This window comes from Callorhinus ursinus, unplaced genomic scaffold (genome assembly GCF_003265705.2).
Source record: "Callorhinus ursinus isolate GAN/ISIS: 27379988/994484 unplaced genomic scaffold, GSC_fseal_2.0 scaffold70, whole genome shotgun sequence".
In the NCBI taxonomy this organism is placed as follows: domain Eukaryota; kingdom Metazoa; phylum Chordata; class Mammalia; order Carnivora; family Otariidae; genus Callorhinus; species Callorhinus ursinus.
This window is the reverse complement of record NW_027397132.1, coordinates 1,013,538-1,028,360: the sequence shown is the minus strand read 5'-3', so window position 1 is coordinate 1,028,360 and position 14,823 is coordinate 1,013,538. Positions and strand designations below refer to the sequence as shown.

Here is a 14,823-nt window from a genome sequence, read left to right as displayed (position 1 = left end):
GCCTACTTCTCCCTCTGCCTGCTGCATCCCCTGCTTGTGCTTGCTCTTTCTCTGACAAATAAATAAAATCTTAAAGAAAAAAAGAAAATCAAGTCCCAGAGTTATCCCACCCAGTAAATTAGTATAAGAATGTAGGTACTCAATTTTTTTTTTTAATTGTGGAGGGAGAACCATGTTACAGGCAATATGAGTCCATGACCATCCTTGATAAAGTAACTTGAAGAAAAAGTCATGACCTGAATCCTGCTCAACACTACGAAGTTTCATTCTATTTTAAACACTAGACAAAAGTTTTACATTTGTCTGTAGAATTATCTGAAACCACTTTTCCCTATAATTTAAGTGCAGACAATTATACTGGGTCTAAGGTCCAACAGGTGCTATATATAACTCCACAGAGTTATAGATTTCTTGGCAGTGCAAAGAAAGCTTTTGGGGCTGAAAGCAGGCGTTCCTAGCCTTAGCTATTATAACAAGCTATCAGACACTGTAACAATGTCTGGCCCACACTGGCCTCAACTGGACAAGGGATTTGGGTACCCTGTCCCAGATTTGAAGCAAATTTTGGACCCTGTACTTCAGAGGGAGTAGTACCTAGGAGAATGAAGTAAAAACCATTTCTTGGAATTCCAGCTATGATGAAATCCGTATGCATTTTTGCTTGGTTCACGGAAGTGCACGTTCCCATTTGGAAGAATGGAAACACAATCCTCCCTATAGCTACGTACCAAGAGGACTATTACATAGCTCTCAATCAGAATCTGAAAATGGCCTCTTCTGGTATTTTTCTATGGGTGGAGGGCAGGAAGGGTATTGTGGCAAGTACAAGATAATGTGCACTTAGGTTTAGTTCCACTAACTCTGTAAAGTCCTTCTCATGTTTGGGCCTTTGAAACAAGTATACATGTATGTGTTCCATCTTTATTGTACCCCTACAGTGAACCCTGATGGGCATACAAAACACAAAGATGAATGAGGAAAGCATTCTAGCCCTTGAAAATGCATAGTCTAATAGGGAGACAGGTATAAAAAAAATACCAAGGCAATCCAAACTGACATGGTGAAAATAAGAAATGCAAACATCTTTAATATTACTTGAGTATCACTTAGAAATATATTAACTTTATCACACATAAATGGTATCTATTAAGGAAACAATAATTAAGTTACTGGCTTTAAAATAGCTATCAACAGATAAATACTTTGAAGGCTACAGAGCACACTAGACTATTTGGTTGAGTGTTCTCACCTACCTATTGTTTTTAAAAGGTGTGTCATGGACTAAAAAGCAAGCAATGAATTTACAGGAAAGAATGTCTCATGTGCTGGGTCACATTTGTTTAGAAAGCCCTTAAGTACTTAACAGGTAACAGGAACTTTACTGGATCAAAGTAAACCGCTGATTTCATATAGCAAGTGACATTCTCTTTTTAGTTTACTAGTTCTTTCCAAATGCTATTCTTACTTCGTATCTCGAATAATTCTAGTTGAACTTCCCTCACCCAGACCCTGTGAGATGGGTCATTCTGTTTTGCATTAAAATTGCAATCCTGGGGCACCCGGGTGGCTCAGTCAGTTAAACATCCAGCACCCAACTCTTGATTTGGGCTCAGGTCATGATCTCAGAGTTGTGGGACAGAGCCCTGCCGTTGGGCTCCAGGCTCAGTGCGGAGTCGGCTTGGGATTCCTTCCCTCTGCCCCTCTCCCCACTCACGCTCTCTCTAAAATAAATAAATCTTAAAAAAAACAAAAACAAAAACTGCAGCCCTTGCAATCTGAGAAATATTGTTCAGAAACCTAAAATAATTTAAAAATACTTCAAGTTCATTACATGTAGTTCTCAGATACCAGTAAGGGGAATCAAAACTTCTAATTTTTTTTTTTTTTTGGTTTTGTTTCTCATCTAATTCTCTCTTACCCAACCCAAGTTTCCAAAGACTTCTTACAACTTACCTTAAAAACTCTTACTGAACTTAACCTGCACATACGTTTATTTTTTCCTTTCTTCCAACAGTGAGACAAAACAAAGTCCAAAGACCTGAACTGGTAAAGACAGGACCCCTCTGGGAGAGAGGGTAGGGAAAGGAGCAAGCAAACCTAATTAATGATACTGGGCAAGCCAAGGTAGAGGGGAAATGCTGGAGAGACTAAAACCTTGCAATTGTTGTCTTGTCATAAGCTATAAACTCTAGAAAAGCACAGACTTTTTTTCTCCAGTGTGGTTCCTAGTGGTGACCACAGGGCTTGGCACAACTGTGGTGCATAACAGGAAAACAGCTGAAGAATGAATGTGGACAGTAAGCTGGGCACATCTATAACGGATGCTCAAAAAACCATAGCTGTTATTACCAGGGCCAGCTCAGTTCCCCGGCCACCAAGGTGAGGATTTTAGCTATAACTGTGCGATAAGCATAGATCTTCAATGTTTATTCAACGAATTTCTCTGAGTTCTACTGTGCACCAGCACAGCGAGGGATTAAAACAAAACCAAACCAAAAACCCTCGAGAAAGTGTACAGCTCATTGACAGAAAAATTTTTGCCAGTGATTTCCACACTATTCTTTTATCAAATATTTACTCAGCTCTGTCTCTATGTTGGTCACTCTAATAGAGAGAATACTGGGGATAAGCAGTAAACAAAACAGATGGAAATCAATGCTCTTATGGTGGCTACACTCCAGTGAACACACACTGCTACTGCTGACAACATACTGCTCTACGAGCTTTCATGCATTACAATGTTCAAGCTTCACAATAGCCAGAGGTCGGTACTACTATCGTCCTTATTTACAGACGAGAAAACTGAAGCACAAGGTCAAATGGAGGAATATGACATTAAGTATATCCAAAAATCCGGGATAAGAAAGTAGATTGGTTAGCCGAATAAGCGATCTTCTCAGAGTGTGCAACAATTGTACTGAGTGTCCTATAAGAACAATTTTTGCATGTTTTAAAGTGTGTTTACACTTAGAAATAGAGGCTACTCTCACAGTTGATGTCTACACCTCAAGCTGCTGAGTGTATGATAAAGCCCATGATAAAATATACCATTTGGTCAATTAAAACCATTAAAGTTTTATTTAAAAAAAATACACACACAGGGGTGCTGGCTGGCTCCGTCGGTAGAGCATGTGACTCTTGATTTCAGAGTTGTGAGTTTGAGCCCCACGTTGAGCATAGAGCTTAATTTTAAAATTTATACATACATATATATGTATATATATTTTAAAAATTTTATTTATTTGACAGAGAGAGACACGGCGAGAGAGGGAACACAAGCAGGGGGAGTGGGAGAGGGAGAAGCAAGCTTCCCATGGAGCAGGGAGCCCGATGCGGGGCTCGATCCCAGGACCCCGGGATCACGACCTGAGCCGAAGACAGATGCTTAACGACTGAGCCACCCAGGCGCCCCAGAATTTATACATATATATTTAACAAAATTTAAAATATACACATATTCAATTATAGCACTTAAGTAAAAGGAATTATCATTGTGATTTTCCTGATTTTCTTTTACCATTTGAGTTTATGTGTCCAGAAAAGATTGATCTATTAGCGTTGGTCTCGGGTATCTGTACCTGATGAGAATATGAAGGTGGCCAGGGTTGTCTCCTGCATAGTCCCCACACAGGCAGCGGCTTCCCTCCTCCTAACTCAGGAGGGGGCTGCTTCAGCCCAAAGGCCAAAGAGAAGCACTTAGGGTGGCTGGTAGACAGGTCACCGGAGATCTGTTCTGACCCTCAACTCCAACCTTTTCCATGTTTCTTATTCTACACAATGTGTTCTAATCATCTGAACTTTTAGCCTTACTTCTGACAGATTATTATTACCACTTTTGTACCTTTTCTTTTCCTTATTACTGCTCTTAATACCTTTCAAGGATACAGCTGCACCTAAAAGGATCAGCTGCTTGCAACATCAGGAACAAGACTCTTAGGAGATAGCTGTAAAAACTGGAATTGGGGGTTTCTCAGTTTTGTTGCATTCTTTTCTGTTGCATTCATAGTCTCAGGTTAGTAAATGTTAAAAATGCATTCTCATAAGTAGTAATTAAAGAGAAAAACAGACTTTAAATCAGGCTTATCTTTGAAAGGTTAGTTTGCAAAGCAGAGGTAGAAAATGGCACATTGTAGCTTAGTTTTCAAAACTTTTTACCCATTAAAATGATATATCAATTTCCGCTTTTTGAAAGCTTAACATTATAAAAGTAATCCATTCACACAAAGAAAATGTAAACACTCTAGAAGATAGAGAAAAAGTGATAAGTAAAAGTCTCCCTCCCCTGCCCTATAGTTTAACCACTGCTATACTTCGGTATTTTTAGTGAAGAAATTGCTATTGTTTAGGGACTTTTTAACCTCCAAAGCACCAAATAAAAAGTTTAAGCAACAAACTTGAGGGCATCTCTACGCCAGGCTGCTCTCCTTAAAGCACAGGTAGCTACAGAAGGCTGTGAGCCATCAGTTAGCTCTCTGAAGGGTGCTCATTTGTTTCCGGATCAGGAACACCTTCTGGTAATATTTTTCATTTATTTTTGAATGAGAGAGGAACCAGCAACTTTTTATCTCATTTACACAGTGTCACCTGTATCCACCAGGACTTGAGGCAGCTGTTAAACCCAGAACACAGTCTCTAAAATAATGATCAACCAGATAGACAGACTCAAGGTCTAGAATACAGAAATAGAAGTTTAAAATCAAGGCTGAGGAAAATAAGAACAAAAGTACACAGGCCTGAAGAGCTACAGAGCTGTAATTATTCTGTACACATCTCTAAGTACAAAGTTTATGGGGTAAGTTATACCCAGTAGCAGAAGACATGAAATCTCAGGAATTGCCCCAATGTCCATAAGCTACTATACATTATAGCTACACAGGTTTTACTAAAAAACAAACGAACAAAAAACCCTGTATAGGTTATAAAAAAGGAAGTGGCTTTAAATGACCTACTTAATTGGCTGGGGTTCAGGAAAGGTACATTCTCACACAATCAGATTAAGCATAACTTGGGGCATGTTTTCCAGAGGGCATTTTGCAATGGGCAGCAAATATGCTTTAAACTGTACCTACCCTTTGACCCACAACTCCCTTCTGGGCATCGAGCTTAAGGAAAACATCTCGGATTTGTGCAAAGCTTTACCTACAATGATCTTTGCTACAGTGCTTTAATAGCAAAGTGCTGGCAATGATCTTATGTCCAGTAAAAGGGGACCGGATCAATAAACTGTTGATAAAGAACGGAGTACTGTGGAGTCAGCAAGGTGATGAGGCACAGGGTACTGACTGACATAGAGAGATGGACTAAAAACTATCTGGAAGTGTAACAGTAAGGGTTAATAGTGTTCTCTCTGGGTTGTCAGATCCAGGTGACTTTTACTTTCACTGTGAATATTCACAGAAGTTTTGGAAATTTCCTAGTATCAGAAAAATACAGTTTTAAAAATCCTGAGATTAAAACCAACACACACACATAAAAGAATAAAATATGAATGTGGTAAATGCTGAGAAGTAGGAACTGGGGGATTTGTTCTCAAGCATGTACAATCTAAGTGGGGAAGAAGACCCAAATTAAAACTGTCATTTCCTTCACAAAGTACTACTCTTGAAACCTCTTAACTGTAACTCACTAAAATTATTTTAAAAACTAGTCTATTGTGCCTATAACGTAAAGTAGGTACATTTTCAAGAAAAGTCATGGAAAAAGACAGGGAAATGAACAAGAAAATTCAATTAACCATAACTTTGCACCCCCTCTCCCAGCATTCTAGTTTATTAAAACATGGCTCATCTATGCCCTCAAACCCCCTTATGCAATAAAACCTTTTGATGTGTTCAACTATGACAGTTTTAGAGTCTACTAAACTTAGATTTATGTCTTACTCTTCTGAATACGACAGCTGTCTGGCCTCTCTCATACCCATGTTCCCTAGGTCCTAGGTTCTACTTTCTGAAAGGAAGTATTCCCCTAGGGAGTGAGGCTTTTGCTGCGGTTGCAGACATCCAACCAGCAAATCTGGGGAAACAGTTTTGTTTTGAATTTCAAAAATTTTATTTGCATACACCGCCAGGGTGGCCAAACTTGAAAGAAAATATCAACTGTTGCCAAGGATGAGCTACTGAACTCTGGTACAACAACTCTGGAAAACTGCTTGGCAGTTTCTGCCAAAGCTAAATGCTCAAATACTTTATAACCCAGCAATTCCACTCCCATGTATATACCAAGAGAAATGAGGGCCTATACCCATCAGATATGTACTAGAATGTTCATAGCAGCACTACTCACAGTATCCTGGAGTAGTCTGAAAATCTGAAAGTCCCTCAAAAGAATAGATAAATCGTGATGTATTTGCACAGTGCAATACTACATAGTAGTAAGAATGAGCTACAATTACTCTGACGGGAATATCTTACAAACACACTGAGTGAAAGATGGCAAATGAAATGGGCCAAACTAATCAGTGCTTAGAAGTTAAGGAGAGTAGTTATCTTGGAGGGAACACAGTGACTGGAAGGAGGCACAAAAGGGACTTCAGGGAACACAGAGACTGGAAGGAGGCACAAAAGGGACTTCAGGCTGGTCATGGTCTGCATCTTGATCTGGGTGCTAGTTATATATGTGTTCAGTTTGTTGATTTTGTGAGCTATATACAACTTTCAATATGTTTATTATGGTTCAATAAGAAGTTTAAGAAATAAATATATTTGCAAATGTCAACAGATAAGTTCAATTGTTTGTGTAGCTTTTATAATAATTTTTACCTTTGAATTGCAGAATAAATAGCTGTGTGGAATGCTGATAAAAACAAATATCCAATTTGTTGAAATTCCATGCACATTAGGTTTCCCCTGCAGGTCTGCCTGTGGCTCATTACAACAGAAGTGCCAAGCAAGAATTAATGCCCAATACTGGAATAATGTCACAAATGTAAACTCAAAAGCAACCTGAGACTTGTGAACGGTGTCACCTGGCCAAGTGGTCCCAAGCTTTATAATAAAGGACACTGCTCTGTCTACATAGCAATGTTATCATAATTCTAAGACCTCTTTCCAATCAGGAAAAAATGTTATGACAGGAAAAGACAACCATTGTTCGTCTTTGTATTTTCATTTTACCAGGCAAAAAGCTACAATACTGGGCTGTTCAGTTAATATTTGATACCTGGCAACTCTTTTCTGTTGCTACCTGGCACCTGATTCTTAGTCCCTTTTTATAGTCATCATAGGAGCCAAGAGCAAGTTGTCTGGGCTTCTGCAAATCCCATTTTATCTTCAGCATACCTGAAGAAAGTAGTATTATGGGAACAGATGAAGATATCAAATAGTGTATACAGCTACACCAATAAACATACAAGGCAACTGAAACCTTCACAAGCTAGACCTGTATACCAGAGTCCGCACTGGAAGCCATCTAGGCAGGGACTTTCACTTCCACATCCCCAATAAAACCCAAGTCAGGAAAATATAAAACCATTAAACAAAACCTAGTACACATGCTGAGATGCTTGTTTGACCCAATAAAAGGACAAAAGTACCTCATTCTTTTATTAAACAAATTTTTGTTCAAAACAAAGATGAACAAAATGGCAGAAAATTCTGGTGATATCTTAGATCACCAAATTATGAAAAGGCATTTGAATTGTGCATTTGTTGACCACTAGAAACTAAACTGCTATACAAAAAGGAGAGGGATGGAGCCTGGCAGGGTAAATGGCAGGAGGACACAGCTCCCTCCTAGACTTTTGGAAGTAGGTTTCTCAACAGTAAACAACAAAATCCACATCCACCTGGAGGGCTGATGTATACTTAGAATGAAACAAATGCTCTATGAAAAGTGTTAAGGGAGGCAGGGGAGCCTAGCACAGGTATTCACTAAATAAATCAAATAAATGTTCATATAATCAACAAACTCGCACACCTAATACTGGCCAGTAACTGTTCAGAATATAACAAAGCCCAAGCTCCTCTCCTTTGGGCGCTCACATTCTAGTTGGAGACGGATGAGAGATAAACGAGTATGTTATATAGAATATCCTAAGGTACTAGCACTATGTGGGAAAGGTAAAGTTAGTGGGATTGGGAGATGGATGGCAATTTTAAACAATTTTTAAAGAGTTGTTTGAGCAGGTGACATTTAAACAAATGTCAATTTGTTTAAACAATTGAACTGACAATTTGTCAATTATGTGCCCCTTTCCCCCTCCTTTCCCCTTCACTGCTGCTTACTTAGCAAGAGTAATGTTGGTATAGGATGGATGACATCATACCCATGTATGAGTATGAGTTGAGGAAGCCTCCTCAACTTCCTAAGACTTTAGCAGTTCTAACTTCTAGGAAGGTTGTGGTTACTCTTAATTAAGGGTTTTTTTGAACTTTACTTCTTCCTCATACCACTAAAGCATGTACTCATCAGAAAACCATGCAAAAATCAAAAGCACTGAGGGCAAATTATGGGCATACCATGTGGAGACAGGGAGGGATCTTTGGCTGAACTCTAATTAGCAACAATAACATTACTTGACATTTTGGGGCTTATTATCATATCATTTGTTCGTGAAGCCATAAAACACACATTCTCCTGGGATTCAGCATGGGTCTCCAGTAAGCATTTGTCTAAGTACACATTTTAGAGAGCTCAGCAAATGTGTAAATAAATGCTGAAAGATATTTGATACTGCATTACAGAGAATTACACTAGTTTATAATCCCCCACTTTTTCCAGAGAACTTATTCTTTTATTTCAAAGTTGGAGAAATTTGAGTATTTAAAAAAAAAAATCTAAAATCCATACTAGCAAGTCATTAAATTTCATTTCCAGGTGCTTTTGTCAACGTACCTGGTTAGGTTATGTTTCTATTAGTAAAACACCATAGGTTATTTTTTTTTTTTTAAAGAATTATTTATTTATTTGACAGAGAGAGAGAGAGAGAGAGACACACACACACACACAGCGAGAGAGGAAACACAAGCAGGGGGAGTGGGAGAGGGAGAAGCAGGCTTCCCGCCAAGCAGGGAGCCCCATGCGGGGCTCGATCCCAGGACCCTGGGATCATGACCTGAGCCAAAGGCAGACGCTTAATGACTGAGGCACCCAGGCGCCCCACAAAATCTCTTTTTAAAAAAATCCTAGACTCAGTCAGTTAAACGCCCAACTCTTGATTTATGCTTAGGTCATGATCTCAGGGTCATGAGATTGAGCCCCTTATCCTGGCTCTGTGCTGGCGTGGAGTCTGCTTAAGATTTTCTCTCTCCCCCTTTTCCTCCGACCTCCTCCCCCTCCCTCTCTCAAAATAAAATGAAACAAATTAATAAAATAACTGGATTCATCACACTGTGAGATTTTTACCATATTAAGCTTAAATTGTTTTCAGCTTTGGTTGTCAGGGGTGGGGGGTGAGGAAAAACTCAATGAGGAGGTGGTGAAGGTTTTCAGGCTTTCAAACAGACCTGTGAATGTAAAATTTCACTATGCATTTCCATCACACCCAAAGCATGAGCCAGCAGTATTCACTTCATAGGCTATATATAAACTTGCTGTCTGGAGCTGTAAATTCTTTTACTACCATTCAACATAAAAAACACAATCCCAAAACATTAATGAAAAAAATGGTGATTAAGGTCACAAGCAACAAAGATTTGTGAGCTTTTAATATGTTTTAAGACACCCGAGAATGGAAGTAGTAACTAGTCTCTGATGTTCAGCTTATTAAAACTTTGCAAAGTATTAAAATGATTTACACGGCCTAATGTCCATAAATATGTATAACCCAAACTGTGAAATCTACACTTTTTGCATCCTGCCCCAGTTCTTTGGGGTCGGCACCTGTGGTGCTATAATTCACTTGAGTACAGCCCCTCACTGAGTCATTGCTAAAAGTAAAAGGAAGTGGGAGAAAAAGCAGAGTTAACTTCAGAGCATCTGACTGCTTGTCTCAAATTGATCTATCATCCCAGATTGGAAAGATAATATGTGCCTGTCTTCTTGGAGGCAATTTAGGTGTTCACGTGTTTTTGTGCCCCACTAGATACTTAGACTGCCTGAAATCTGCAGTGATCTGCATTCCTCAACTGCATACAGTTTTTCCTTAACGGAGAGACATCAGAGCAGCTCCAATTCCCCAAGTCTAAGTGTTTTATTTACACACTGCCAACACCTCACACTGCCTGGCCCACCATCTTCAGGATCGTTTAAGTATTAACAATCTCAATACAAATGTAAAACTTTAACATTCAAATTTCTGGGATTTCTAAAAATTGCCCTCTGTTAAGACAACACAGTTACTGAGACCAAAAATGCTGTGTCAACTGTGTCTACCATATCTATCCAGAAAGTATAATTCACGTTACCTATTTGTGTATCCAGATGAAGGGAATCAATATTTTGAACCCAATGGATAGATTACGAATGTATTTTCATGCCCTTCTTTACTCTTATCCTACAACAGTCAATAAACCCCTCTGATTTCAGGAATTCACTCAGACCTTGCGCATCTAGAAACCCAATTTTAGGGTTAAAAAATACATATATATACAAGTGACCACACTGTGGGCCTTAAAAACGGCTACAAATGAATTTGGAGAACTTGTGCTCAGTGAGCCTAAGCCGAATTAAAACAAAAGTTGTTTTGTAGTCTATTAATAGCAGATGATTAAGCACGTATCTTATTTCAACTGGAATTCATTTACAAGGACTCAAACTTACTAAAACTGGCCCCTAAACCTAAATCTGTGTCTGTTATTGGAAAAACGCTTTCACAAGAAATGCAAGTTAAGAGAGGTGACCGTCAACGCTTTCCTGAAGGTTAGGTCCATCTTATCGGAACCTCGCCGAGCAGTGGGCGTGTCCAGGCGGAGGGGCTCGGAGCGCCGCGCGCGGCAGGGGGTCCCCGAGGGCGGGAGCGGACGCCGGGAGCCCGCGGCGCCCCCCAGAGGCGCACCTGGCGCGGCCCGAACCCCGCGCGCCGCTGGCGCTCGCCCCCGTCCCCGCGCGCACGAACGAGGCGCTGCTCTCGCGTCCGGGGCAGCTCTGGCGCAGCGGCCACGCCGGCGCGACTCCGACTCCGAGGAGCAGCCGGGCAGGAGAGCGCGGCCCCCAGGGACGGGACAGACCCCCCCCCCGCCCCCCCCCCCACCCCCCCTCCTCCGACGCCCTCCCGGCACGTAGGGCTGTGAAATGCGGGGCCAGCATGGGCGTCTCCAGCGCCAGGAGGGGCGCGGGGGAGGGTGTTCCCGCTCAAAGTCCCCTCCTCGCCCCGACCCTCCCCCGGCGACGACCGCGAGCCTCCGCGGGGCCTCCCCGCTCCGGACTCCGAGCCCCTGTCCTCCACGAGTCTCGGGGCCCCCCCCGCCCCCGCACTCCCGGCCGAGCCCCGCCCCCGGCCCCCAGGCCTCCCGCCCTCAAACCCCCGAGGTCCCGGGCCGTGCTGGGCTCGCTTACCCGGTAGGTGTTCTCCGTGAGCCGGTTCACCTCCTCCGGCCCCCGCGACATGGCTGCAGGCGCCCGGCGGGCGAACGCGGGAGGACGCGGCCGGGCCTCGTGGCCGCCCGACCCTGGGCGGCGGGAGCGCCGGGGTGCGGCTGAAAGGCCCTCGAGGGTCGGCTGCTCCCACAGCCGTCGGCTCCGAAGTGCCGACGCGCTCCTCCGCCGCCAAAATGTCAAAACTTGTAGCGCCGCCGCTGCCGCAGCCACCGCCCGAGAGGAACTGAGGAGACGCGGCCTGACGCGGCCGGGCGAGCGGGGCTGGCTGGGCGGGCGGGGCGGCCCCACCTGAGGCGCGCGGGGTGGGCGGGACCGGGGTGGGCGGGGCGGCCCCACCTGAGGCGCGCGGGGTGGGCGGGGCTGAGAGGCAGGGACGGACGGGGAGGAGACGGGTCCCAGCCGGGGTGGGCGGGGCGGAGGCGAGCTGGGCCGAGTGGGCGGGGCGTCCCCACCTGAGGCGCCCGAGGCGGGGCAGCCACCCCCTGCCCTTTTACTGCCGTCAGAGAGCTCCCGGTGACGCTGCGACCCGGATCCCGCGAGGCGTCGGTACCTCGCGATGCTGCTCTACTTGGACAGAGCCCGCACGGGGGGCGGTGAGGCCCCGAGACCCACGCTTTCCGCGGGCGCCCCTCCGTGCTGCTTTTGCGGACTGCGGGAAGAGGGATCCACCTCCCCCAGTTGTATCGATTTCCCTACTTGACCCCCGTCCTGTGCACCCTACTCGCTGACCCCAAAGATCTGAGGGATCCCAGGGCATGGACTCTCGAGGATGGAGGAAGGGGCTGCCACCTGTAGTTTTGGAAGCTCCCAATGTATTAGAAACTTAATAAATGCCAAGATCTGGTTGCAGAAACGGCTGAACATTTTTAAACTTTACATTAAGAACGACCTTTAAGGGGCGCCTGGGTGGCTCAGTTGGTTAAGCGACTGCCTTCGGCTCAGGTCATGATCCTGGAGTCCCTGGATCGAGTCCCGTATCGGGCTCCCTGCTTCGCCCTCTGACCCTACCCCTCTCATGTGCTCTCTCTCTCTCAAATAAATAAGTAAAATCTTAAAAAAAAAAAAAAAAAAAGAATGACGTTTAAGCCAATGCAATGTAGCTGTGCTATTCACGAGATCGTTACTAGGTTTAGAAAACCATGGTGAGCTGAGGTGTTGCGGAGGTAACTCTTCCTCTCAGAGTGAGCAGGTGCGTGGGTCCTGATGCTCCCTGTTCTGTCTCCGCCCCAGCCCCAGCCCAGACCCCGAGGATCCGGAACAGGCTTCTCCCGGCAGGAACCACGACTTAATATCTGAGACATCCTCCCAATAAGGAGGTCTTCTTATTCTAGTTTTTAAAAAATTCCATTTGGGTACAGTTGCATTTTAGTACGAGCTGTTAGGATATGAGGCTTCTAAACCACTCTTTTGATAAAGTTCAATTGGAAATGTACACAAAGAAGGCACTGTTCCCAGATGGGAACACCAAGGGAATGAGATGTGGCTGGACTTAGAAACAACCACCTGGACTCCGGGACAATGTTATCAGGTTTTGCAGGTTATAAAACATCAGGCTTGGGGACCAAAAGATAATGTGTTCTTGGATGTTGGGGGAAATAGTACATCAGCCCTGGGTTTCAAGCAGTGGAAGCAGCTGCCTCCTTCCTTAACAGATTTCTAGCATTTGACTCCTAAGATTTGCCAAGTGGGTTCCATTCGCCATACTGAGATGAACTCATGACCTTACAATTACCACCAATATGTATGAGGCTCTTCAAGTATGTCTGCTGATTTTCACTTAAGCTTGAAAATCCCTGCCTTAACTTTGCAAGTCACCCTTTGTCTTAGCACTAACCTCTGTGCCTTCTGATGAATGGGGTCATTTCACTCTCTGCTGCAAGCCAGTCAACCGAGGAGCTGGAAAGAGAGCAGAGGCTTAACCTTTAACACCCCACAGCTCAGCAGTGTAGTTCAGAATCAGAAAAGACAGAGATTTACAAGCAATCATGAAACTAGCAAGTATCACAGATGGCTTGATTTGAGTGCCAAGGTTGAAATTTGATTAAAGGACCAGGTTCATAACTATGCAAGTCGACAAACAGATATTCAGTCATATTTAACTCTCCCTTGTGGAAATAATTTCCTGGTTAGGATCATTCTGCTCCTTTAGAAGTCTTTGAGAATGGTCAGTTCTTGGGCCACATGGATATTAAGAGTAGTGCCGTTCAGGGCACCTGGGTGGCTCAGTTGGTTAAGCGACTGCCTTCGGCTCAGGTCATGATCCCGGAGTCCTAGGATCGAGTCCCACATCAGGCTCCAGGCTCAGCGGGGAGCCTGCTTCTCTCTCTGACCTTCTCCCTTCTCATGCTGTTTCTCTCTCTCTCTCCCAAATAAATAAATAAAATCTTTAAAAAAAAAAAAAAAGATCAGTGCCGTTCAGCTCCCAGCTCAGTAGGTTGGCATGTAGATGCCTGGTAAGTGTTTGTTGAACAAAAAGAAAAAGGGAGTATTGATTATCTGCTCTGTGCCAGGCACTCTGCTGGGGGGGCGGGGCGGGCAGGGATCGGTGTAGGAGTGCAAAGTGAACTGGCCTTGACCCAAGCCTTTAATACATGTGCAAGAAGTAGAATTCAAGGAGGACCATAATGGAAGCTGTACAGTTGAGGCACTGTCAAATGTGCTGTAGGTGTAAAAAGGTGGGAGCAGCCCCCCCACCCCACTCCCCCGGTGGCTCAGTCAGTTAAGCATCCAGCTCTTGACTTTGGCTTGGGTCATGATCTTGAGATCATGAAATTGAGCCCTGTGACAGGCTCTGTGCTCAGTGCAGAGTCTGCTTGGGATTCTCTCTCTCCCTCTCCCCGTGCTGATGCTCTATAAAGAAATCAATTGATCAATCAATAAACAAATAAACAAATAAAAAAAATGTGGGAGACCTCTCAAGAGGCCATTTGTATTAGGCTCTTCAAGTACGCTTGTTGGTTTCTTGCAAGCTTAAAACTAAACCAGAAGTCACCCTAGGACTTGACGATGCTCAGGGCAAGGAAAGTGAAATTTGTAGAAAGGAATGAGGAGAGAAGCCGAAGAAGGTGAGGAGCAGCCACTTGGTGCAACAGTTTTTCCCCAGGTGAGAAAGCTCTGCTGCAGGCCTCCCCCTACCCAGAGCACAGCCCGAAGGAGAGCCGGCCTGGCTTCCCTGGAAATCAGCACCACACCTCCCCAGAGGCAGGCACCCAAGGTTTCCTCTTTTAACTCCTGCCCAAGTTGAAATAATCAAAATCCTGTTTATGTGAACAAGACTTGTAAGAAGCAGTTGCAGATGACAACATCAGTAAGACTTTGAAAGTTGCAGTCCAAACAGGCTCTTGTTTT

At 43.9% G+C, this 14,823-nt stretch overlaps 1 protein-coding gene across 1 annotated transcript in view; it reads right to left on the bottom strand.

The window, feature by feature from the left end:
- Positions 1-11,765, bottom strand: part of BAIAP2L1 (BAR/IMD domain containing adaptor protein 2 like 1) — a 94,690-nt gene extending 82,925 nt beyond the window's left edge. Inside the window, exon 1 of the mRNA XM_025863591.2 lies at positions 11,434-11,765. Within this exon, the coding sequence (XP_025719376.1) occupies positions 11,434-11,484 (51 nt within the window). The 5' untranslated portion in view covers positions 11,485-11,765. The remainder of the gene's footprint in view (positions 1-11,433) is intronic.
- Positions 11,766-14,823: the final 3,058 nt, after the last annotated feature.